Source organism: Delphinapterus leucas, chromosome 12 (genome assembly GCF_059928025.1).
Source record: "Delphinapterus leucas isolate spDelLeu-1000000601 "Yukka" chromosome 12, BTC_Dleu_Yukka2, whole genome shotgun sequence".
NCBI lineage: Eukaryota > Metazoa > Chordata > Mammalia > Artiodactyla > Monodontidae > Delphinapterus > Delphinapterus leucas.
Window position 1 is genome coordinate 50981025 of NC_143140.1, and position 25585 is coordinate 51006609.

Sequence of the window (25585 nt, forward strand, 5' to 3'; positions counted from 1 at the left end):
GTTATGGAAGTCTGGTAACTCTGTGCCCAGGATACCAAACAACTCAAAAGGAAACTTAAATTTCAGTTAAGAAGCCAGTTATAATTTGCCTTGCATGCCAGAGAACTTCAAAGACCTTGCTGATTATTATACCAACCATCATGATTTTTCAAGTGGAGTAGCTGAAGGGTCAAATTTGGTTTGATGAACCCCTTGCTTCTTCTTGGCTAAGAAAGAAACAAAATTGCCAACGAGGCAAGTTACATGATGCAAATCTCTTCCAAATGTTCTTTGGCAGAGAAAACAGGGGTCAGCCAAAGAAGCATCAATTCCTCTGTGAAAAGCTGGGGCACTGGTATCCTGAGAGGGCTACTTCCACCTCCTGTCTGGGTACCAGATCCCAAGTGCTCTCATTCCAGGTGTGGCTGCCTCATGAAACAGTGGAGGTTTACCTGACTGAGCTTGAGGGTTTCATGTGAGCAGCAATGAGAACAAGGAACAAATAGTAGAGATATTGAAGCTGACATGTAATTATTAGAAACATTTTCGTTTTCAAAATGAAATACTTCTTTTTTAAAAATAATAAATTTCCTAAAAAAAATAATAATAAATTTCCTGTCAAGAGGACCTGGATGAAAGACAGCAAAACAAAGAACAGAAATAGTATTTAATGTACTGGATCACTTTCTGCACCATGCTTTCCCAGGCTCGATTTCACCAGAGAAGAGCCACAGACACCAAAATTCAGAGCCAAAAAATTCTGTGAGACCCCTGTGTAGAGTGATATAAGAGTTTCACTAAAATACAATACTTCTTTAAGTCCCATCATTCACTTGTGGGACACTCCACTTGGCTTCTGCATAACAGGTATCAAGGAAGGTTCATAGCTGACTCATTATCAAGGTAGGAGCCACCCGTAAAAACAAGGATGTCAGAATCCTCATCCTCACATACGGCTTCAAGAAGACACCAAGACCCTCTCCAGTATTTGATGAGTATCTCCACAAGCACTGCAAATTCAGGTACCTCCTGAGCCAAGACAAACCATATTTTCTTTATTTTATTTTGTGATCTTTACTTCAACTGGCCTCCACTCTGGGCAACCTGGATCCCCTCATCTTTGATCCTTTCAGTCAGTGCCTTTCCTACCCTTTCTGTATTTAGAACAAGCCAGATTTTTATCATCTACTAAATCTATATTTGACTGGATCAACATTTAAATGGGCTGACTATACTACACATTTCAAATTTTTATTGTTACATTTGATCTAATCTAATAGGCATAACTGTATTTTACTTAAGGCCCTGTGCTTAAAAATATAGAAAAATGATACAGAGGTAGTTAAATCTTTCAGAGTTCTTCTCCTTGTGATATGGAATTGGCAATACATACCTACTTATTCTAGAGAAACTGCTGGAGACTTTTGTATAATCAAGGGATACAATACATCAGGCTTCCTCCTGACTATCCACCTGAGAAATTGTTGGGATGCATCACTAAGCCAGAATCTACCCATTTACTTCCATTTAAGTTTTTGATAAGAGAACTCTAGTATCACTTTTATTTATTGATATTTGCAGAATTATCCTAGTGTCAAAGCACTTGATGATAGAGTCATACTGTATTGATAATTGCTGAAACTACTACTGTGCTTTTGCAACCATAATAAATAAAAGACAAATGCTAAGCTTAATTATAATGTTTTTCAATTTTATGAATGTGATAACATTTTATAGCTTTATTTTATAGGTGAAGTTTGAGATTAATATTTAAGAAATTTTGCTGAGGTTTCACTTATGTGAGGCCTTTAAAGAAATATTAGTTTAAAAATAAATCCCAGAGACTTCCCTGGTGGTCCAGTGGTCAAGACTCTATGCTTCCAATGCAGTGGGCGCAGGTTCAATCCCTGGTTGGGGAACTAAGATCCCACATGCTGCGCGGCACAGCCCAAAATAAATAAATAAACAAATCCCAAAATTCTAGCGATGTAAGTATTACTCCAATTTGAGAAATTTTAACCTTATAAGAGTCTATTGTTCCCATTTCTTATGATTCAGAGACTTATGAGATTATGAGATTATTTCCTTCAGTCAGATTCATTATTCAACATGAAGGTACGTTTAAATTTGGGCTAGACATCAACCCTGAATCACATGATACTGGTGGCACTGCATAGCAAGAGCACAGTTTGAATGTGATGTCTAATCTTCCATGAAGTTCTAAGGTTCTTGCTCTGTAAGGGAAAGGGCACTTTTAAACGCAATTTCCAGGCCCTTGAGAGTACTTTTGCTGCTTATTTTCAGTGTGATCTAAGCAAAATCACTTCACCTTTCCAAACCTTGGTATCTTTCCCATCATTGAAGGGGTACCAGTGCTTGCTTCACAGAGCCTAGACCCAAAACTAAGTTTATTTGATCGTAGAACTCTTAACTGCTACACCAAGCAGAATGAATGATGCTTCCTGCCTCCTGGTATACACACATTTCACAGTCTGTAATCATGATGATGATGAAAATCATTGTGAGGATCATAATTGTTATAAATATGATCCTCTTTTTAATATTTTTTTCAAAATTGGAGGAAAAAGCAAAAACTGCAAAAATAAAATTTGTATATGGATAACAAAATACTGCCCAAAGAAGTTCAGGGCATAAATAAATTATTAATAGATTGCTGCTAACAAGATTTTTAATTAGCACTCAGGAAAAAAAAAGAGAGAGAACCTGAAGATACTCATTACTCTACCTGGGCTTTCTATGAGAAGGGTGGGATTAAAAAAAATCTATTGCAGATTTTTCAAATTGTGGTTTTATTCTGACACCTCTCAGCTGGCTAAGCCTCAGATGAAGAGATGTCCAAGGAAGGAGGGCAAAACGCCGACTTATATTAAACAGCTCGGTTTTGTAGCATATTTCAGGAAAAGCACAGATTGAGAAAAGATAGTTATAAGAAAAGCAAAATGTGGAGATATAGCATTCGCTTAATCATGTAAAAGTCTAAACATTAACTAAAATTAACATTAATTAAGAAATATAATCCCACCTCCCTCATGAGAGCAGCTGGCTTACTGGACGAAAAAGACAACTACCAATTCTACTGCCTTCTAGCACCTTCTCTAGTCTCTAGTCAGCTTCTCTCAGAATTCCTTCAGGAATTCTGCCCAAGAGAGAAGTCAAGATATGGGTTCACTGCAAATCCTTACTTAAACGAGTACTTAATAACAGCTCTACTGATATATGTTTGCTTATTTCCCTTTTACTTCAAAATCTCTTCTGAGGTTTTCCCTGATTCCCCCTTATTCCAAGAAGAAAAAGAATCCCCACATTTATCGAGGACTTACTAAGTGCTGGGTCCCACGCTATATAACGTGTATTATATATACATGTAATAACATGTTTATATATACATGTAATAACATGTATATATACATGTATTAACATGTATGTGTATATATACATGTAATAACATGTATTATCTCAAAACATTTCTCTTATCTCCTGCCTATTTTCATTCAAATCCCAACAGAAAACCTCTCACAGAGTACATCTTAAAACAACAATAATACATTACCCCAAAAACTCTTTAAGATATGAATTTTTATCCATATCTTGCAAAGGGCTCAGAGAACCTCAGTCAACTGTCTAAGGTCACAACATAGCTACCAAGTGTTTGAACCTGAAATTGAACCTATGTCCTCAAATACCGCAGTCCCACTACACCATGGCTGCTTCACCCCAAGAGTGGCACACTCTCTAAAGACAAGTATTAATTTTAAAGACAGCCAAAAGCACAGTGAATAAAATTATATTTTGAAAGTTAATTGAACACTTTTTCATGTACCTAGAAGGTGTTAGTATTATTAAAGTCAGTGATCAAAGTGGTATACAGTTTATAGTAATAAAAATTATCATCATAAAACACAGTTATAAAATATTGAGGCAGAGTTTCTTGTGTGGCTTGTGAGGCCTGACCCAAAGAGGAATGTTCCCCAAACTGATTTGAAGATTGGCACTTGTCTGATGGGTGTTCTGACAAAGTGATCATTTCAAAGGATAGTTGCTTGTTCCTATGAGTGCTGATACAATGACAATGAAAATCAATGTTCTCAACTTCCTATTGTACCCCATGCATACTACACTATAATAATCATATGTGATATATAATATAGATAATGTAAATAATATATAATGTAATATATATTCATACAGTGACATAAACTGCATCTTAATATATTTTATGAAATCATCCTGAAGACTCATTAAGGACTTAAAAAAGAATTAAGTTGAAAGATATGGACATAACAACATAAGTAGATGTTTGCCTATCTGGTGTCAAATAATGTTTTACTGTTTTCTACCATTAAATTGAATGAATCAAGTGAAAATCAAATTCTTTTCAAAAAAGTAGTGATGAAGTCTAAAGTCTAAAATATAACAATTCTGTCTTGCTTATTATGGGATACTCTGAAGAAACCACAATTATCATAACATGGATTTTGTAAATTCAAAAGTGGCAGATAGTTTTTGCCATCTAGTGAAAAGAATATAAAACAAATACAGGGGGAAATATTACCTGTTTTAGGCAATTAATGGACACTGTGTAGTTTAAATTCACTAAAAGTAGTTAGGACATTTAAAGTATGGTGGGGGAAAAAAAAGACAGGGGATCCAGCCAAGGAAATTAAGTGTTAGTGTGAGAAAATGAAATGTTACGGACATGAAAAAATATTTTCATCAGGAAGGAAAAACTGGTCCTGTCTACATAATCAGGAGGAAATGTCTATGATTTACCAGTTGCTGTTTTCTCTTCTCTCCCTCTTAGGGGGTTTTTGCCTCTTCTGGTGCAATGGTTCTTGTGGTTGGGTCAAACATACGAGACTGGAAAAGGACGTGAGAAGTTCAAAGTCAGGACTCTCTCTTTGACAAAAAGGGAGATCAGTCCACCATCTCCTTGAAATCTGCTCCTTTTTCACCCCTAAGAAGAGAAGCCGGTGGAGAACTGGCTTCCTAAATTGTTTTAAATTATGAAATACCTTGAAGAAGAAGTTCTTCAACCTTCTCTCTATAAAGAATATTTAATGGGGCTATACTAACAACTTGTAATTACTAGTTCTTTGCCAGGAGGCGGATGAAACAATTACAGGGAAGAGTTTAATAAATTGTCCCTCAATGACCCAAACTACTCCTCTGCCTGGAGATTATGGGGACAGATTATAAAGTATTTGGAAGTCAGGAAAGGAGGGTTAGGTCCCAGGCAACTGAAAGTCAGTTTTTGATCAAGGGAGTTAGAGGGGAGATATTTGTGGCATAGAATGTCCTAGAGAGGGGAGAAACTACCTAGGAGGTAATTCAGGCAGAACGCATCAAAAACCTTGATTTCAATTTTAGCACTGGTTGAGAAAATACCAAAGTTGTTTGAAAGGAAAAAATCAACATAATTTGACAATGATGATCCGTGGGGTGTTCTGAGCTGTAATAAATCATACAATGAGAATTCCAGTACTTTCCTTACTACTGAATTATTTTTATATTTTGTAAAGTCTAACAAATGGTAATTTTAAAGAGAGAAAAGGTAACATAAGGAAAAATGTGTCCAAGATGTGAAAGAGAGATGTGGAGATGGAAAGAAAAGTTTATGAGCTGACCAAACAGGCAAAAGCTTCAGGCTTTGTTTTAGTTTGTTAGTTCATTTTAGTTTTTAATTCTTTTTGTCTTTTTTTAAATTGATGTAATTGGCATATTAACATTGTATTAGTTTGTGTACAATGTAAGGATTTAATATATGTATATATTGTGTAGAGTGGCCACTGAATCCTAAAGGGGGTCTTATATCTGGTTCTATTCTTAGCCTGGAAAGTGAGGGAGAAAAATGAGTCCAAAATGTCTCCAAGAAAGCTAAAGAAATCCTTTCAGAATGTGATGCTGGTTTGGGTGGGAAAATGATAACCTGAGTTTGAGGGAGTGGTGAGAAATACACACACAGCAATGCCCAGTAAGGAGACAGCAGAAAATACAGATCTGGAATTTGGGGTAGCAGTTAGGACAGGTATTTCTGATTTTAATGTCACTGGCATAAAAGTAGTATTTGAAGCAATGAGAACAAAACTCGAAATCAATTAGAAACACAGCATGATTATCCTTTTATTAAGTATTAAGGTGGAATAGGAGTGGGAAAAGGCTACACAAGGGCAGAGACAGCAGGATGGGACAGTGAGGAAGTCCCTGTTTGTCCCAGCCGACCACAAGACACTGGCTGGTCTGAGCAGCTATAGTTAGGACTTGAAGCAAATTATTTAACTCTCTTATCATTGGGAATTAACTTAATTGATGCCTTAATTTACTGTGGGTATTAAATGAAACATATGTAAAATTGCTTTAAATTTTAAAACCTACAACCACAGTGTAAATCAAATTCCAACTGCAGACTTAATGGAAGAATGTCCCATTGTCATCACCCCTACATTCTCTGCTGTGATTTTCTTTCCAGGAATACTTACAGTCTTCCTACAGTGGTCCTGCACCTTCTCATCTCTGATCTCACCTCCCATCTCATATCTTGATTTCCTTCCCAACTGTAACTTCCTCTTTCTAGTTCTACACTCTGTTTTACCTACATTCCAATGGCTTCACTCTGCCCTCAGCCAGACTCACACTTCTGCCTCCAGAAAAGATAGAGGTGAGATCTGAGTGCAACTTAACCATGTTTTTATTTAATTACACCAATATCTGATTTGCAATAACTATATTCTGGATAGAGTTACTAAGGATGTTTCCAGGTTCAAGAATCTTATCTGTCAGATTTTGTGTGCGTGTGCGTGTGTGATTTTCTGAATGCTAATTCTCATTTTATGGACGTGGCCCTAAATACTTCTCTCACAATGCATAAATGAAGTTGAATGCCTTTTGGTTAATTTCTAGTGTCTCTTGGGCATTTTTGTAACCTCCAGGAGAACTGGAAACAGCCTGTAAAATTCTTACTTTAAGACAGCATGGTATCCAGGGAAACAGTGCCACAAGCTTTGGAAACACCAAGAGCTGGATTCAGAACCCAACCCAGCCCAGACCACTTAAAAGCAGCAAAAAATTGAACATGTTATGTAACCTCTGCAGGACTTGATTTGTGAAGACATAGGAAGCAATGGTTTCTACCTTATAAAATTACTCTGCGGATTCAGTGAGCTATCGTAGGCAAAGCACTATCACCCAGTGCTTGGTATAAAGTAGGTGCTTAATAAATATCGGTTGAAAAAATGAATGTCATCATCCTTCCAAATCATCCCATCAGAAAGCCTAACAGAGTGCTAAAGGCACTGAACTGTCCATCAGACTGGAGGGGGCCTTAATGAAGTCTGGTTTAGCAGCAGCTTAATAAAAACTTGTCAATTTATTGGCTGCAACATGTGATTTCTAAAGGTTAACATATCCTTTTTTAAAAACTCCATTATCATTTGGAATAAAGATAAATGTTTGATATGATTTTATACTTTAATTTCTTGAGCCATAGAATAGTTCAAGTATCTCAGGGGTTTAATCTACTTTTTAATATCAGAAAGTATTTATGACTTTATTTTTATTTTTTTATAAATTTATTTATTTTTGGCTGTGTTTGGTCTTCATTGCTGCGTGCAGGCTTTCTCTAGTTGTGGCGAGCGGGGGCTACTCTTCGTTGTGGTGTGCAGGCTTCTCATTGCGGTGGCTTCTCTTGTTGTGGAGCACGGGCTGTAGGTGCACAGGCTTCAGTAGTTGCGGCACGCGGACTCCGTAGTTGTGGCTCGCGGGCTCTAGAGCGCAGGCTCAGTAGTTGCGGCTCACGGGCTTAGCTGCTCCACGGCATGTGGGATATTCCCAGACCAGGAATCGAACCCATGTCCCCTGCATTGGCAGGCAGATTCTTAACCACTGCACCACCAGGGAAGCCCCATGACTTTAAAATAACAATGAAAAATGAACCTTTACATGGTTCCTATGATGTCACACTGAAAATTCAACTTTTTTTCCATGTGAATTTTCTACTCTCATTTCTGGCTGACTAGTTAGATAACTCTATAAGACTAGGAACCATATCCTTTTAATGTAAACTTTGATTGTTTTTCTTTATTTACTTGCCTGTTACCTCTGGAAACAAAGATGGGAAGGGAATTATCTCCCTCTCCCAACTCAGCTCTTTCAAAAGCTGATACGGAAAGTTTTCAGCCTGTCCCTTAGAGGATAAATACTGCAAATTCTAGAAAATGCTACTGTAGATAAGCTTTGATTCAAAATTTCTGGAGAAAACTTTTTCTTTAAAATTTTGGGGGTTTTCCTGCTTTTTTTTTTTTTAACCTTTCTCTAATCTAGAGTGTATCTTACCCTTTGGGATTTTTTCAAATATATAAACTCTTGCTAAGTCGATCAATACGCCTGAAGAGCAGTAATTAAAAATATACTCAAGCTTCTAGTGGTTTTGTAGTAATCACCTAAGTATCTGGAGGGGATCTAACATTCCAGAAGCTTCATTCCTATTCTAGGTATTAGTCCTTGAGCCTTCAGATCAGATAATCAGTGACTCTGATGTTTCCTAACCATGAAAGAATCTTTCTATTTGAGTGCTATTGGATAGTTAATAAAGAACACTAAAGCAAGTTTAAAGTTAAAATTTCAGTACATGGTACCAATTAAAAAATTAATAAAGCTCCTACTATGAGAGCCCACTTTGCTGTTACAACCACTTGAGATTTTATTAGATTCCTAAAATCAGATAGCCCTCAACACACTAGTTGAATTTCACTTCCCAAACCTTGCTGAACATCAATTTCCAAATCTATAAAATGGGGATAATGATTCAAGTCCATGGGTTTGTTGTAAGGGTGAAACACAAGCCTAGCACAGGCTCACATGGTGCAGTGCCTAGCACCCAGTAGGTTCTCTTCCCTTTTCCATTCTGTTTATACATATCTGTACAAAATCATACAGGATTAACTGAAATGGAGTTTATAAAAGCAGACCCAGCTTACTCTATATTTTTGTGCAGATATTGACTGCATAGGCATAATACAAATTGGATAGCAACACTATTCATAATAGCCAAGAGGTGGAAACAACCTAAATGTCCATTAACAGATGAATGGATAAAGAAGATGTGGTACGTTTATACAATGGAATACTACTCGACCATAAAAAAGAACAAAATAATGCCATTTGCAACAATATGGATGCAACTACAGATTATCATACTGAGTGAAGTAAGTCAGAAAGAGAAAGACAGGGACTTCCCTAGTGGCGCAGTGGCTAAGAATCCGCCTGCCAATGCAGGAGACATGGGTTCGATCCCTGGTCCGGGAAGATCCCACATGCCACGGAGTAACTAAGCCTGTGCGCCACAACTACTGAGCCTGCGTGCCACAACTACTGAAGCCCGTGTGCCTAGAGCCCGTCTCTTGAGCTTCGCAACAAGAGAAGCCACCGCAATGAGAAGCCCGTGCATCGCGATGAAGAGTAGCCCCCCCACTTGCCGCCACTAGAGAAAGCCCGCATGAAGCAACAAAGACCCAAAACAGCCAAAAATAAATAAATTTTAAAAAAAAGAAAGACAAATACCATATGATATCACTTATATGTGGAATCTTAAAATATGACACAAATGAACCTATCTATGAAACAGAATCAGGGACATAGAGAATAGACTGGTGGGTGCCAAGAGGGTGGGGGATTGGTGAGGGTTGGACCGGGAGTTTGGGATTAGCAGATGCAAACTGGTATATATAGAATGGATAAACAGCAAGGTCCTACTGTATAGCACAGTAAACTATATTCAGTATCCTGTGATAAACCATAATGGAAAAGAATATGAAAAAGAATGCTTATATATGTATAACTGAGTCACTTTGCTGTACAGCAGTAAGTAACACAACACTGTAAATCAACTATACTTCAATTTTTTAAAACTGGGTATAGGCTGGGAAAGGGAATAGCTGGTAATCTTAAAGAGGATTGTAATAGATACTATTTTTCACTTAAGAATTTATTTGAGAGAGAAACTTTGATATACTGACTAAGCATCATTGGGATTTATCAACCTCAAATGGGTACTCATTATTGCTCTAAAATCTTACTATGCCCAAAAGTCTCAATCCTATGCTTCCCCATTATTATTCCATACCTTCTATAATATAATCACACCCCAACTTCTCTTCCTCGCCCTTAGCTGATGAATTTCAAAGGCAAGTAGAAACCATCAGGAGGGAGTTCTCTCATCTTCCAGCCGTGTCAATCTTGACCATCCTCTTCTTCCCCTGTTACAGGAAAGGAGGAGAGTCTTTCAAAAGTCAGTATCTCAGCATGTGCCCTACATCTCCATTCCCTCCTGCATTCTTAGGAACCTCATTCCATTCACTATTCTTTTTCTCTCTTATATCTGTAACATTTTCCTTTCTACTGGATTAATTTCCAGAGTAGTTAACTTTGCTCTAATATCTTCCATCCAAGACAACACAAACCCAAACAAAAAACATTACACCTTCCCTTTCCAGCTACTTCCCTGTCTCTCTACACCCTCTACCCAGCCAAGCTTCATAAAGAAGGGACTATTTATGCTGTCATCTTCTTCACCTCCCGTTTACTCTTTAACACACTAAATCTGCATTCCACTCTCAACATAGGATAAAAACTGCTCTGGAGCCCATAACTAGTAACTTCTGTATTCTGTATACAGAATGCTGTTCTATAACCAGCAACAGCCAATGGAAACTTTTCAGTCTTTATTTGACTTCTCAACAGCATTTGACAAAACTAACCACTCCTTCTTGAGACACTGTCTTCACTGATTTTCCAGACAGGACATTGTCCTGGTTTTCTGTCTCCTCCTTGGAGGTTCCTTCTCAGTCTTCTTTGCCAGCTAGCCTTCTTTTCTACCCAACCGCTCTCTTTTTTTCTATTCACTGATTTTTATTTTACTTTATTACTTTATGTTATACTTTATTAAGGTATAATTGACAAATATCTACCCAGCCTCTTAAGGCAGAAGGTATTTAGAGTTATTTAGGTATTTAGGTATTTCTGCACTCTCTCTGTATACGTTCATGACTTGGCTTCAGAAAATAATGACATCTGGAATGATCATATATCTATATTTGCATTCCAAACCAGTCTTTGAGCTCCAGACTCCTACACCTGCACATTTAACTTTTCTACTAGAACATTTTATAGGCAACCAAAAATATGGCCAAACCAATCTCTTGACATTCCCCCCAAACCCATTTGAACTCTTCCCTCCTCAGGGGCTTTACTCCATCTGAATACAATTTTCCACCACTTTACCTGGTTAATGCCTACTTATCCTTTAGGTTTCCTCTTAAAATGTCACTCCTTTAAAAGGCCCTCTGAAACCCTCTTAACTAAATTAGACTATCTTATAGCACCCTACATTTCCCTTCAGAACACATATGATTATTTATAATGACTTATCTATTTGTGATCTTTTTGTTCAACTCTGATTTCTCCTTCTCTTGCTAGGTTAGGTGCACCTGACCAATTCCCTCACCTCCTCAAATCTGCTCAAAGTTTATCTTCTCAGTGAGGCCTTCCCTGACCTCCTACATAGAATTTCAACCCTGCACTCATATCCCCCTTACTTTGCCCCCACCCCAACACTTATGTACTACTAGTATTCCATATAATCTGCTTACTTACATTTATGAAAGTTTGTTTTCTCCCTACTCTAGAATGTAAGCTCCATAAAGATTTCTTGTCTCTTTTGTTCACTGATATGTTCCACATACCTAGCACATGATAGGAAATCAATAAATACCTGTTGAATGAATGACGGGCTGTGTCTGCTTTGCTCCACACTGTATTCCACATTAATCAATTTCTGTGGAATTAAAGTTCAGGTAATATAAAACCTAAGATGAAAAACGGAGCACCACACCATTAACACAGTGTGATCTTGTACTTTGTGAATGAATGAATGTTGAATGAATGCTTTCAAATGAAAAAGGTATATTTAATTTGGAATCTAGAACGTGGCCCGCATCTTTGTTATTGTTTTTTCGTTTGTTTGCTTTCTTCTAAGTACACAGTTAATCCCATCCTTTGTTCTCTTTCTTCATATTCTAAGAAATTTTAAGAGATAATAATGCGAAGTGGAAGTTACATGAGAGGACAGACATTGTTCATCCTCTTCCCTGGTGTCAACTGATGTCTAGCCCCTTCCTAGTACTTAGCAGGAGCCGAAGAAATAATTTAGTTATGAATAACCAACCTATCCAATGAATCTGTGCCATCAAGGGAAGGAAGGTTAGTCAGCACCGGGAGGAGTGGAAGAAGCCAGAGATGTGGAATCATCAAGGGGGTGAGCTCTATCCCTGACTCTACCAACTGACATAATCTGGCAACTTCCCCAGGACTGTTTCTTCATCTGGTAAGAGACTAGATGAAACTAGATAATCCAATTCACCTAAAGCAATCTACTAAAATGCAAACTCCTAGGGAATTCCTTGGCGGTCCAGTGGTTAGGGCTCCAGGCTTCCACTACAGGGAAGTGGTTCAATCCCTGGTTGGGGAACTAAGATCCTGCAAGCCACGCGGCCAGAAAAAGAAAGTAAGCTCCTGGAGGCCAAAGATTGCATTGCATCTCTCTTGTTCTCTGATGGGAAAACAAGGCCTTGAGGAATACAGCAGGCCCTCAAGGAATTTGTGGAACTATCTAAAAATTCCCTTCTACTGCTAACATTTTAAGGAAAAAATAACTGAGGTATCCTAAAGATATCATTCTTTTTCTAGAGAAAACCATATACAGATTGTCATCCTCTTAGAAATACCCTAGTGCGTGGTGAAAAGAGAATAAATGACTGTTTCCTCCTGGTGAGTTGGTTACAGGCATTTACCAGTTTTACATTTTCACTATGACCACTTGGGTTCTTTAGTCATATATATATATATATAATCATATTTATATACTTAGAACTTGATTTGAAACCTTTAGCTCGGGGTGTAAGAACACCGAACTCCTGAGGAACTATGTACTTACACTGTACAACTTCCTACTGGTTCCAGTCTTGTTTGGAGGTCCTTCCCAGTCGTTATGTAGTTTCCGAGGCAGAGTGACCTCTTCCCATTTCCCAGCCCCTTCCTTCCTCACCTCCGCCTTCACCCGCCTCGCGCATTCGCGGCTTCCCCCCGGCTGGCCCGACGCCGGGAGAGTTTGAGGAGAGGTTGACCCAGCGCCCCCCGCCCCCGCTGCCACCCCCCGGCAGAGCCCCGCAAACCGCCTCCCCCTGCCAGTTACTGGGGACTGTCGGCTTTCCAACCTACGCTAAAAATGCGCTCTCTTATCGAAAGAAAACCAACTTTACTACCCTAAACTAGGGACCGCTCGTGGGTAATCAATCTACGTGTTTACACTTGTTTTCTAGCTCCGGAGGAGCTGAGGGAATTGATTGGCTCCGTCGAGCTCGCGACGTCCACGCCCCGCCGGGACTCCGCCCCCTCGTGCGGCCATCTGCTTCGCTGACTGTCTCTCGCTCTGCGTCTCTTTCTCTTCCACCACCTCCCTGCCCACCCCCCGTCGGCTCCGCCCCTTCCCACTCCCCCCAGCCTGGGGCTCCGAATCCTCCCTGGCCGTTGCCAAGGAGACAAGCCGATACCAGGCAAATAGGCATTCGAGAAAGAAAAAGACGGGAAAGCTACACCGCAGCCTGGTAACAAAGGAGCAATAAAAGCAGCCCCCAAATGGAGGGCTAAGAACACGTCAGGAGAAAATCCAAAAGCGAGCTAGCAATCGCCCCAAGTTTAACCGGGAGGGGGATGCAAAGGAAGGGGCATGATTCACGTTGGGGGTAGGGGGAAATCAACAGCTTAAAAGAGCTTTTGAGAATCGCCTGGATGGTGGTTTTGGATCAGCCCAGTTGGCTTTTCAAGTTGGAACGACGATAATACAAGGGATTCGTAACCATCGCGGCGGCTGGGGTCTTGGGCCAGGCTAGCGGGCTCCCTTAGGGTGATAACAAGTTTGGCAAGATACACTTCTACGGAAACGTCTTAACGTCGGCTCTGGGGAATATGACTTCGTGATTGAATAATGACGCATCTGAAGAAGTGGACAGTGAGAAGACGAAGCTTCATGTAACGATCTGCAGCTTGGTGATTTTCAAAGCAGTACTTGAACAAAGAGTTATTGGCTTGAATCAACCGTCTTTTTCACTCAGAGTGTGACCCATTTCCCTACAATGAGCAGGAAAATAAAACTTTGAGAATTCAGAGCCAGCACCGGGAGAAGTGAACCATTCCTCCGACTGCTTCTCACCTCCATAAGCTAAAGATTATTCATTTGAGGATCACTAAATGTAAACGAGAAAAAGTAGTCTGATTTGGACACGAGTGAAAACTTTGGGAGCAAAAATGTAGGTGGTAGGAGAATGCTTATAAGGGTGTATCCTTGATTTTTGCCTCTCCCCCCTCCCCCTCCATTCTTTAAATCAGCGCGCTGTCTTTCACGCACAAGTAGCGTCTGGTACTTCGGTGGCAAGGGGTGCAGATGGAGGTACACTGGTAGACCTTTTCTCTAACCCAAGTTAGACTTGGAGCGTTCAGGGATGTTCTTGCTATCTCTCAATACGTAATTTCTCCTTAGAACTGTAATAGTCAATCCGGTTGTTCAGAGTTTCGTCGCGGCTGCCTCCCTCCCTTCCAGGAGCCCACTCGATTGCGTGCACATTCACACATGTTCAGGAAGAAAAGAGTCCCTCCGAGGCTGGCAGTAGGCTGAAAAAGATTCATATCGACGCGAATTGCATCCCAACTGTAAATATGGATTCGTACACTCTAGGCTGTGTCTCATTTCACCACAGAGGAAAAACTGTCATTTCATACAATGATAAAATGCAGACCTTTCCGATCTTTTGTACATGGCCCTCACTTTATATTGTTGGGGGGGAAATCACTAATTGGGAACGGGGAGGGCGGGGGGTTGATGAGCGCCGCAGGCCAATCTCGAAATATTTTATTTCCTGCCAGTGTGGGATAGAGAAGGGAGTGTGGCTTCGTCTGCTTGCTGCTTTTGCATTTTCTACATCTGGCCTACAGACCTAATTCTAACTCGCGATCTCGTTTGATGAAATTCGATCTTCTTGGTTTAAATACCTTTCAATTTGGGGCTAATTCACATTTGCAACCGTTAGAAAAACAAACCCTGTGCAGTATCTGTGAAACCAATATGGAACACAGAGACAGAAAACATGCTGCACACATATCCCCACCATTGTCTTAAAAACTCGCATACATACACACATACACAGAAACACACGGGAAAGATGGGGGAGGGGAGGGAGGGGAGGGAGACAGACACGGATATAGACCGACCAGAGTCAAAGCGAGTCAAGTTAACGCTTTCTCCGCCCCCATCCACAAGTACCACCCCTCCCGCGTTAATTAATTACAAACAAAGCAAGCCAATCAAGTAATGCATTAGTATTTTCAAGCAGAGGGAGGCGAGAGGCATGTATTTTTTAATTGATTTATTTATTTGGAGGACATTAATTCTCGGTCTGAGGCTGATTTTCAAACCGTTTGCAAAGCGCGGCTCCATTGTTCGCCGGGCGCGCAGGCCCCGCCCCCTGCTTTGTGTGCGGCGCGCGGATTGGCCGGCGCGCGCGGGGGCCGCGTCAGCGCCCGCGAGCCCATTCATCTGTGCACTTGGGCGTTGGACCCCGCATCTTATTAGCAACCAGGGAGATTTCTCCATTTTCCTCTTGTCTACAGTGCGGCTACAAATCTGGGATTTTTTTATTACTTCTTTTTTAAAAAAACTACACTTGGGCTCCTTTTTTTGTGCTCGACTTTTCCACCCTTTTTCCCTCCCTCCTGCGCTGCTGCTTTTTGATCTCTTCGACTAAAATTTTTTTATCCGGAGTGTATTTAATCGGTTCTGTTCTGTCCTCTTCACCACCCCCACTCCCCCCTCCCTCCGGTGTGTGTGCCGCTGCTGCTGCCGCCGCCGCTGCTGCCGCCGCCGCTACTGCTTACCCCGTCGTTACACCAACCCGAAGCTCTTTGTTCCCCCCTTGGATCTGTTGAGTTTCTTTGTTGAAGAAGCCAGCATGGGTGCCCAATTCTCCAAGACCGCTGCGAAGGGAGAAGCCGCCGCGGAGAGGCCTGGAGAGGCGGCTGTGGCCTCGTCGCCTTCTAAAGCGAATGGGCAGGTAAATTCTACCTGTGGTTCTGGTTATTTCTTTGGTGTCTTTCTCTAGTCCCGACGCTTCCCCTTCCCTTCTGGTCGTGCCCGAAGCGCCTTCGGCGGAGAGGACCGTGACCAGATTCCAGTCTGAAAGTTGAATGGAAATCGATAGCTTAAATTGTCAATTTCTTATAGGTGGGGTCTCCCCCCACTCCAAAGTAGTGGTTCCCGGAGAATCCTGGTGATTCTTGTGTAGACGGGAGGAATGAATGATAAATCGTCTAAAATGGCGTGTTTGGAGCTTGGCAGAACGTGACTAGCTAGGTGCTACCCCACACCCCCGCACCCAGCCAGGTTGCATTTGTGTTTAGTGGGCACAAAGGTATTTGAGTGTCTCTCGTGTTTGTTGTCGAGACTGGGTCGCCTTCAAGATTTCTGAACTGGTGTGATTGTGTATGTGGGTAGGGAAGGGCGGGGGGAGGGCGAATAGGGATGGCGGTGGAGAAAGGCGAGGAGGGAAGAAGGGCTGTCTTATTGTATGCCGAGGCGGCGTGCCCCGGGTTCTTGGAAAGGTTGCTGGCTGGCTGGCTGGAGCTGGGCAGAAGGGTTTCACTACCTTTCGGTGGGCTTTTCCCACTGTTCTAAATCTTTATTTGTAGTTGTCTCTGGAATTACACACCCATCTGACTTTTAAATGGTCTCCCTAGTGTGGGAAGACTCTGTGGGTCCTTGAAGAACCTGTCCAGATGGTCAACCAGAGGCAGTTCTTGTGTTTCGGTCGAGATTGTTGCTGTGCGTGCCGCCTGGACCACTGCGGGGGCTGCCCCTGCGATGCCCGAACCCAGGCGGATGGCTACGGTTGGGTGGGCCCGAGAGGTCGGCCAAGGGTGGCTGCTTCGCAAACACCGGGCACCCACCACGCCTCTTTTCCTAGAGCAGAGGCCGTGTTGCTTCGGCGGCAAGCTCTGCCAAGAGGCTTTGAACCCGTTAAAAATGCAAAATGAGCCGCCTGGGCGCGCCCGGGCTTCGCAGAATCACTGGCGAAGGTGGGCGTGGAAGAAGAGGCGAGACCTCTGAAATAATCGGTTTCCCCCTGCCTTGTTAGTTTTATCCAGACTAGGATGCCACCTGAGCTTTGTTTGCGGACTCCGCGCTGCGCTATCCGGGCTTGGGGGCGCCTTGGCTAGCGGGCAGGGCCCGACCCGGCAGGGCGGGGTGGCCCGGCCGCCCCGCCCCTCCGCGCCCCGCTCCGCGCCGTGGAGCCGCAGCGCCCCCTGCCGACCCCAGGCCCTTGGCGGGCGTAGGGCCTTTGCGCGCGCAGCCCAGGCACTTCTGGCTGGACCGCTGGGATCCCGCTGGGAGTTCTTGGTGTTTTGAAGGCGCCTTTAGAGTTTAGGGAGAAAGGGGGATGTGTAACCTAGGCGCAGATCACCCGCTCTGGCTCTGTGCCTCCTTCCAAAGGGTGTTTGGCGTATATTACGTGACTCCTTTATCCCAAAGTCCTTGAGGCGAAGGTTGGAATGGGTTACCCTTTGCTTTTCACGTTTCAGACTCGGCCCTTTTAAGGCCTCGGGGGCATTTATTGCGTAGTCGAGGCTTCCTCAGTTCCTTTAGACATCCCAAACAGCACTGCCCCCAGGTCTTCGAGGAACTCTCCTCTGGGCATCCAATACCGCCTCCCCATGAAGGAGAAGGTCTCCAAAACCAGAGGGGCCCCGGTGGACGCTAGTCCCTCCCGGTCCTGGAGTGGGGGCGGGGATGACAGGCCCAGGCCCCCTTCAGTGACCTCCCGCTTTCTCTGCCCCGCAGGAAAATGGCCACGTGAAGGTAAACGGCGACGCTTCTCCCGCGGCCGCCGAGCCCGGCGCCAAGGAGGAGCTGCAGGCTAACGGCAGCGCCCCGGCCGCCGACAAGGAGGAGCCCGCGGCCGCCGGGAGCGGGGCGGCGTCGCCCGCCGCGGCCGAGAAAGATGAGCTGGCCGCCGCCGCCCCCGAGGCCGGGGCCAGCCCTGCGGAGAAGGAGGCCCCCGCGGAGGGCGAGGCCGCCGAGCCCGGCTCGCCCACGGCCGCGGAGGGGGAGGCCGCGTCAGCCGCCTCCTCGACGTCTTCGCCCAAGGCCGAGGACGGGGCCACGCCCTCGCCCAGCAACGAGACCCCGAAAAAAAAAAAGAAGCGCTTTTCCTTCAAGAAGTCTTTCAAGCTGAGCGGCTTCTCCTTCAAGAAGAACAAGAAGGAAGCGGGAGAGGGCGGTGAAGCCGAAGGCACCGCCGGCGCCTCCGCCGAAGGCGGCAAGGACGAGGCCGCCGGGGGCGCCGCTGCGGCCGCCGGCGAGGCTGCGGGCGCGGCCTCCGGGGAGCCGGCGGCGGCGCCGAGCGAGGAGGCGGCCGCGGGCGAGCAGGGGGCGGCGGGGGGCGACCCGCAGGAGGCCAAGCCCGAGGAGGCCGCCGTCGCGCCCGAGAAGCCGTCCGCTAGCGAGGAGGCCAAGGCCGCCGAGGAGCCCAGCAAGGCCGAGGAGAAGACCGAGGAGGCCGGGGCCAGCGCGGCCACCTGCGAGGCGCCCTCGGCCGCGGGGCCCGGCGCGCCCCCGGAGCAGGAGGCGGCCCCCGCGGAGGAGGCGGCGGCCGCCGCGGCGTCGTCAGCCTGCGCAGCTCCCTCACAGGAGGCCCAGCCCGAGTGCAGTCCAGAAGCCCCCCCAGCGGAGGCGGCAGAGTAAAAGGGCAAGATTTTTTGAGATAATCGAAGAACTTTTCTCCCCCCGCCCCCGTTTGTTTGTTGGAGTGGTGCCAGGTACTGGTTTTGGAGAACTTGTCTACAACCAGGGATTGATTTTAAAGATGTCTTTTCTTATTTTACTTTTTTTTAAGCAGCAAATTTTGTTTTTAACCACCTACCCACAGATCCCATCTCAGATCATTCTGTTACCACCATTCCAACAGGTCGAGGAGAGCTTAGTTACCTTCCTCTGCCTTGTTTCTCTTTTATTTTTATTTTTGCATCAGTATTAATGTTTTTTGCATACTTTGCATCTTTATTCAAAAATGTAAACTTTCTTTGTCAATCTATGGACATGCCCATATATGAAGGAGATGGGTGGGTCAAAAAGGGATATCCGATGAAGTGATAGGAGCCACGATGGAGAAATTTAGTGGTGCATAACATTGCCAAGATAATGTACCACTACAGAGGATGGTGTAAAGGCTTAGTCTTTTTTTTTTTTTTAAAGAAAAGTTATTACGATGTATTTTGTGAGGCAGGTTTACAACACTACAAGTCTTGATTAAGAAGGAAAGTGGAAAAAAAAAACAAAACACCAATACCCAGATTTTTAAAAAGATCATAGTCTTAGGAGTTCATTTAAACCATAGGAACTTTTCACTTATCTCATGTTAGCTGTACCAGTCAGTGATTAAGTAGAACTACAAGTTGTATAGGCTTTATTGTTTATTGCTGGTTTATGACCTTAATAAAGTGTAATTATGTATTACCAGCAGGGTGTTTTTAACTGTGACTATTGTATAAAAACAAATCTTGATATCCAGAAGCACATGAAGTTTGCAACTTTCCACCCTGCCCATTTTTGTAAAACTGCAGTCATCTTGGACCTTTTAAACACAAATTTTAAACTCAACCAAGCTGTGATAAGTGGAATGGTTACTGTTTATACTGTGGTATGTTTTTGATTACAGCAGACAATGCTTTCTTTTCCAGTCGTCTTTGAGAATAAGGAAAAAATCTTCAGATGCAATGGTTTTGTGTAGCATCTTGTCTATCATGTTTTGTAAATACTGGAGAAGCTTTGACCAATTTGACTTAGAGATGGAATGTAACTTTGCTTACAAAAATTGCTATTAAACTCCTGCTTAAGGTGTTCTAATTTTCTGTGAGCACACTAAAAGCGAAAAATAAATGTGAATAAAATGTACAAATTTGTTGTGTTTCTTTATGTTTGATAAAATACTGAGACTTTGAGGTTCTAGTTTCATTTTGAAGAAGATCTCGCATGCCATCAAGAGTAAATTTTCTTGTGGTTTTTAATCTGAAGTTTTCAAACTGGGAAATTTGTAATCAGTAGTATCAGATTACGTACAGGAATATTTTACAACATTCCATGTCAAATCTGTTACCATTTATCTGCATTTAGTTTTCATTTAAAAATTGAACAATTATTTTTATTGTAGTTAATAGCATGTCAGGATGAATCACTTAATACAAAAGTGGTATGACCCAAAGACTCTTTAAATGTCTTATGTGAAAATGTCATAAAACTACATTTTTTGTTGTTGTTGTCATGCAGATCCCAAAACAAATTTATACTGAGTGAGAGTCTATTTAATCCAAACTGCAGGTGGGTCATGAAAAGTGACCGAATGTGTTTCAAAAACCGATGGTGTATTACCTGCCATTGTAATTGCTTAGTGCTTGGCTAATTTCCAAATTATAGCTTAGAGTACGCATTATACTTAGGAAAACAAGCTTATGTAAAGAAGTAATGGTGGTGAATGGACGACTTTGTCAGTTTATGGGCCTTTAGTACTTGCCTCAATTCAATAGTTGCAAGCATTTTTTTTTTAAATGAAAGTAGTGTGTTAGCATCTTGTTATTCAAAGGAAAAGATAGAGAATAAATTTCCTTGTATAGTAATAATCCTTACTAGTTTACCTTCTTTGCTCTTTACCATCTGTAACTGGATTTATTTTCCTCACTGGACCCTAAACTGAATGGAATTTTAAGATAAAGATGGGTATCAAATATTATTTCACTAAATGCAAAGAAAAGCGTTTATGCACACCTGCTTTGCTGTTTTTGAGCAGTGTGCCTTGTAGGGTTCACAGTAAGTCAGTAGTGAACCACGTTTGTAATAATGTCAAATCTTAAACTCATTAGAAAAATAAATTAGCTTTTGACATATGGTTTTAATTGGAATAATGGATTATAAATAATAGTTCATGACCTCTTTACCCTCCCCACTATTACCCTCCCCACTAATAAAATCAAATAACACTTGGAGGAGTGTGTAATTTTAGTTGGTGTTTCTTGATCTTGGAGGATGTTTGAAAGTTAAAAGTCAAGTCTGGTAACCCAAGGACCGCTGTATGGGGTCTTCCACCTTACCAACTTCTCAAATACCCACTTGGACAAGTATAGCACTTGGTATGTGGTAGGACTCAGAAAAAAAATAGATTTTAAAAAGTAACTCCTGAGTAGTCAAAAATACTATGTAGCAAACTATATTACTAGGTTTGTTTTTTTAACAGCTGGAATTAAGATGCTTACTTTGACTTTAATCATTGCCTAAAACACTTTGGGTGGTATTGATGGAGTGGTGGGTTTTCCACCAAATGATTAAGTGAAATTTGACATATATCCTTTCATCCAAAGTTTTGTACATCACATTGTTTTCTAATGGAAAAATGTTAATATGGCTTTTTGTATTACTAAAATAGCTTTGAGATTAAGGAAAAATAAATAACTCTTGTACAGTTCAGTATTGTCTATTAAATCTGTTTTGGCAGTATGTATAATGGCATTTGCTATGGTTATAAAATAATTCCTCTGGATTATAATAATCATTTGATCCAATTCCTATTGCTTGTAAAATAAAGTTTTACCAGTTGATATAATCAAGCTTGCTAAAATAGGATTTTTTACAAATTTAATTTTAAAATGCAAGTTTTAGAGAAATTTTTTAAATCTTAAGTGTTGATGGTAAGTATAACATTCAATTTAAGGAATTTAGAAGGTATGCTTGACATCATACTTAGGATATAAAATTATATCCATTGAAGGTGAGTTAACAATGCTCACAAGTCAAATAAAAATTTTAATGATAGAACTTGATAATATGTTTGAGAAACAATGTAATTTATTTATATTTCCCCTCATATGAATATAAACTTAATAAAACTGCAGTTAAGGTTAAGGATTTGGGGGAAGGGTGCTTTTTGCTTTTATATATTTTAGGTAGGTCCAACTGGGAGGGGCATGTAGTTTAACATAGCCCAAGTTAGCTTTGAAAATTAAAAAATTAGTTAAGTAACAGGGCTATTAGCTTTTATCTTTCCTTTAATCATTCACTGTGCAAACAGAGCATTTTTTTTCCCTCTCCACTTCCCAGCTATATGAAAGTGCTTAAAGCAGGGTGTAGCAAACAGGAATTTTAAAATGCTTTCAAATGCTCCAGTCCCTGCTGGATATTCAAGTTCTAGCACTCCTTTAAATTACACCCAACAATGCTATTTTAAAAATGGAAAATAAATACTTCTAAAAGATGTGAATGTTAACCATGTTTTATGTTCCTGAAAAAGTGATAAATTCCTGATCCTGAAATACTCCTATCTATAGTTCTTCCTCTCAACTGTTCAACATCAACTTTAAAACAAACCAAAATTTCTATTCCATCATAAGATCTAGCAGCTGAAAGTATGTAAAATAATTCCTTCAAAATTTTTAGAAACTATCCTGATAATCTCAATTCTAGTATGTTTTTTTTCTTTTAATAAATTTATTTATTTTATTTTTGGCTGCGTTGGGTCTTTGTTGCTGCGCGGGCTTTCTCTAGTTGCAGAGAGCGGGGGCTACTCTTTGTTGCACTGCGTGGGGTTCTCTCATTTGCAGTGGCTAATCTCGTTGCGGAGCATGGGCTCTAGGCGTGCGGGCTTCAATAGTTGTGCCACGGGGCTCAGTAGTTGTGGTTCGCGGGCTCTAGAGCACAGGCTCAGTAGTTGTGCACGGGCTTAGCTGCTCCACGGCATGTGAAATCTTCCTGGACCAGGGCTCGAATCCATGTTCCCTGCATTGGCAGGTGGATTCCTAACCGCTGCGCCACCGGGGAAGTCCTCAGTTCTAGTGTTTCGATAAAATTAGACCATAACACTTTTTCGTACTACTAGTAAATGCGAAATGAGAATATCTTTGTCAATTGATCCTTTTACAATTTCTCTCATTTCCAGGGAAAGGTGAAAGGCAACAGGATTACTCATCACTTAAAATTTCAATGAATATAACATTTCAGTTGAATTTGTTAAGTTGGCATTACAGACTGTCTTCCTAACAAGTGGGCAAGTGTTCCTTAGTTTTGAAATGTGTGTTATGGACTGGATAAAGTGCTAGAATTCTGTACCTGTGTAAATTAGTGGGGGTGAGAAAAGGAAAGGAATCCTTCGGGAGAGTTATAAATCAGAAGTCTAAGAAAGCCTTCAAAACAAGTCTTAATTCAAAAAAAAAAAAAAAAAGTCTTAATTCAAATGACACATACCTGCATTTTGGGAAAGCACCATCCAATAAAAATATAATTCTAGCCACATATGTAATTTTAAACTTTTTCAGTAACCATAATTTTTTAAAAATGAGGAACAGATTAAATTAACTTCAATAATCTATATATCCAAGATATTTGAACATGTAATAAATATAAAAATTACTGAGATAGTTTATATATTTTTTCTTACTAAGTCTTTGAAATTCAGTGATTTTAGACTAATAGCACATCTCAATTTGGACCAGCCACATTCCAAATGCTTACTGGCCACATGTGGCTACCATATTGGAGGGCACATGTCTGGAGAATTAAGGTGTGAGAGTCAAGGAATGATTAGAAGTGTTGGGCTACAGACTATTTGCAAAGTGTAGCTTTGTAATTAATTCCATGAGTTTCAAGGGCTTAGCTTTTGAGTCAACATTTGTTTCTCTACTCAACATCAAGTATTTTCTAGATTTCAAACCATTTTAAACAGTTAATATGGCATTGATGTTACAAATAAACATGGTTAGATTCTTGAAAGAACTTGTTATGGGCTATATTGTCCCCCCCCAAATTCATGTTGAAGCTCTAACCTCCAGTACCTTAGAATGTGACTGTATTTGGAGACAGGGTCTTTAAAGAGGTGATTAAGTTCAAATAAGGGTGTTAGGGTCAGCCCTAATTTAATGTAACTGATGTCCTTATAAGAAGAAAATAATTGGACATACTGAGAGACACCAGAGGTGCATGTGTATAGAAAAAAGACCATGTGAGGACACAACAAAAGGTGGCCATCTGCAAGTCAAGAAGAGGAGCTTCAGAAGACGTCAGACCTCTCAGCTCCTTGATTTTAGACTTCTAGCCTCCAGAACTGTGAGAAAATAAATTTCTGTTGTTAAAACCACCCAGTCTGGTATTTGTTATGGCAGCCCTAGCGAACTAAAACAGGACTCCAGGGTAAGAATGGAAAGATTGTCTGTCCTTAGCTGAAGTTGTAAAGAATTTTACAGGCTTGCTTTTTCTCCTCCTTCAGTGGAAGAGAGACTACTTTCTAGCTTGAGATTTTTATCATTATTATTATTGTTTTACCCTAGAAAAGAGAAACAATAGTTTCAAAATTAGAAAGATAGATTACGTCTCTATCTTAATTCTTTATTAATAAGTTGATGGGGAAAATCTCTGAAACACGAATAGTAAAAAAATATTGTCTAAAAATACAATGTAGTGTTATGTCTGAATTTATCCATCTCTTTGTATTTTCCTTGCAATTTATTTGTGCAAGAAACTGAGTTATTTGTCCTATAATTTCCAGTGTGAATTTTGCCAATTGCACCTCATGCTGTCATTTAATACATTCCTTCCTCTTTTCTGTACTTCTTGTATTTTCTGTAAATTGATCAATAGATCTAGAGGCTTGATCAGATTCAGGTTCAAAGGACTATATCATCGGTGATGGTATATATTTCTATCAGAAGGCACATATGCCTGGTTGTTTCTCTTTTTGTGATGTTTGAAGTCATTGATCTTTGGATCTTAAATGGATCTTAAATCCATTAATTTAACTTAGAGTTGTAAAATGGCATTACTCTAATTGTCTTTCCTTTTTCTATTATTTGTGCAGCTACTCTATAAAAAGAAACTTTCCTTCATCAACCATTTTGTTGTTCTGAGGTACATTTCTTTATGGAAAGGCAGAATAAATGTTTGATTCTTTCCCTCTATTTACCGATTTTCAGAATAATGAGTTGGTTCCTTAATATCCTCCAAAGGTGACCAATGATGGTATTTGTTGTTTAATATCCTTACACATTCATCGATTTAAGCTTATTTGATATAAGCAATGTAAGTGATGCTCTGATTGACTCATGGTAGATTATCTTTTAAATTTACAGAATTCAATAAATGAAATCAGTTTAAATTTTATTAAGATGCTACATGGGAATGTGCAAAACACAAATGCAACTCGATATTTACTCAAATTAATTGGATTTACATATTTAAATGTGGGCATGCCCATAAATTTTAGTTGAGGTGTCATGTCGAGAAGACTTCTGTTTACATAATTTCAAAGAAATAGGAAGCATTGCAATTGTTTCTCTTACCCAATGATTACTGCTGGGTAATCATTTTAAATGTCATCAAAATCTATGAACTTAACACTTTACTCCATGTAGTAAGAAAAATGTCTGGAAATTTACAAGATTGAGGAGCCTCAGC

General features: G+C 41.1%; 1 protein-coding gene and 1 long non-coding RNA gene across 2 annotated transcripts in view; one reads left to right on the forward strand and one right to left on the reverse strand.

Annotated features, from left to right (window-relative positions):
• LOC149747883 (uncharacterized) overlaps positions 1-13549 on the reverse strand; it is a 904363-nt gene extending 890814 nt beyond the window's left edge. Inside the window, exons 1-4 of the long non-coding RNA XR_016395104.1 lie at positions 12986-13549; positions 11765-11858; positions 10118-10250; positions 4771-4857 (exon numbers count right to left, since the gene is read on the reverse strand). This is a non-coding gene — a long non-coding RNA (uncharacterized LOC149747883). The remainder of the gene's footprint in view (positions 1-4770; positions 4858-10117; positions 10251-11764; positions 11859-12985) is intronic.
• Positions 13550-15464: 1915 nt separating this feature from the next.
• MARCKS (myristoylated alanine rich protein kinase C substrate) lies at positions 15465-22642 on the forward strand. The gene is made up of 2 exons (XM_022554713.3): positions 15465-16154; positions 17939-22642. The coding sequence occupies exons 1-2, from the start codon at positions 16053-16055 to the stop codon at positions 18839-18841; spliced, it is 1005 nt and encodes a 334-aa protein (XP_022410421.1). The 5' UTR covers positions 15465-16052; the 3' UTR covers positions 18842-22642.
• Positions 22643-25585: the final 2943 nt, after the last annotated feature.

Excerpts from the sequence above, each read along its gene's own strand:
- MARCKS (XM_022554713.3), top strand. The coding sequence starts at position 16,053 with ATGGGTGCCCAATTCTCCAAGACCGCTGCGAAGGGAGAAGCCGCCGCG. Across the intron at positions 16,155-17,938 it reads CTTCTAAAGCGAATGGGCAG|GAAAATGGCCACGTGAAGGT; the intron begins GTAAATTCTACC and ends TCTGCCCCGCAG.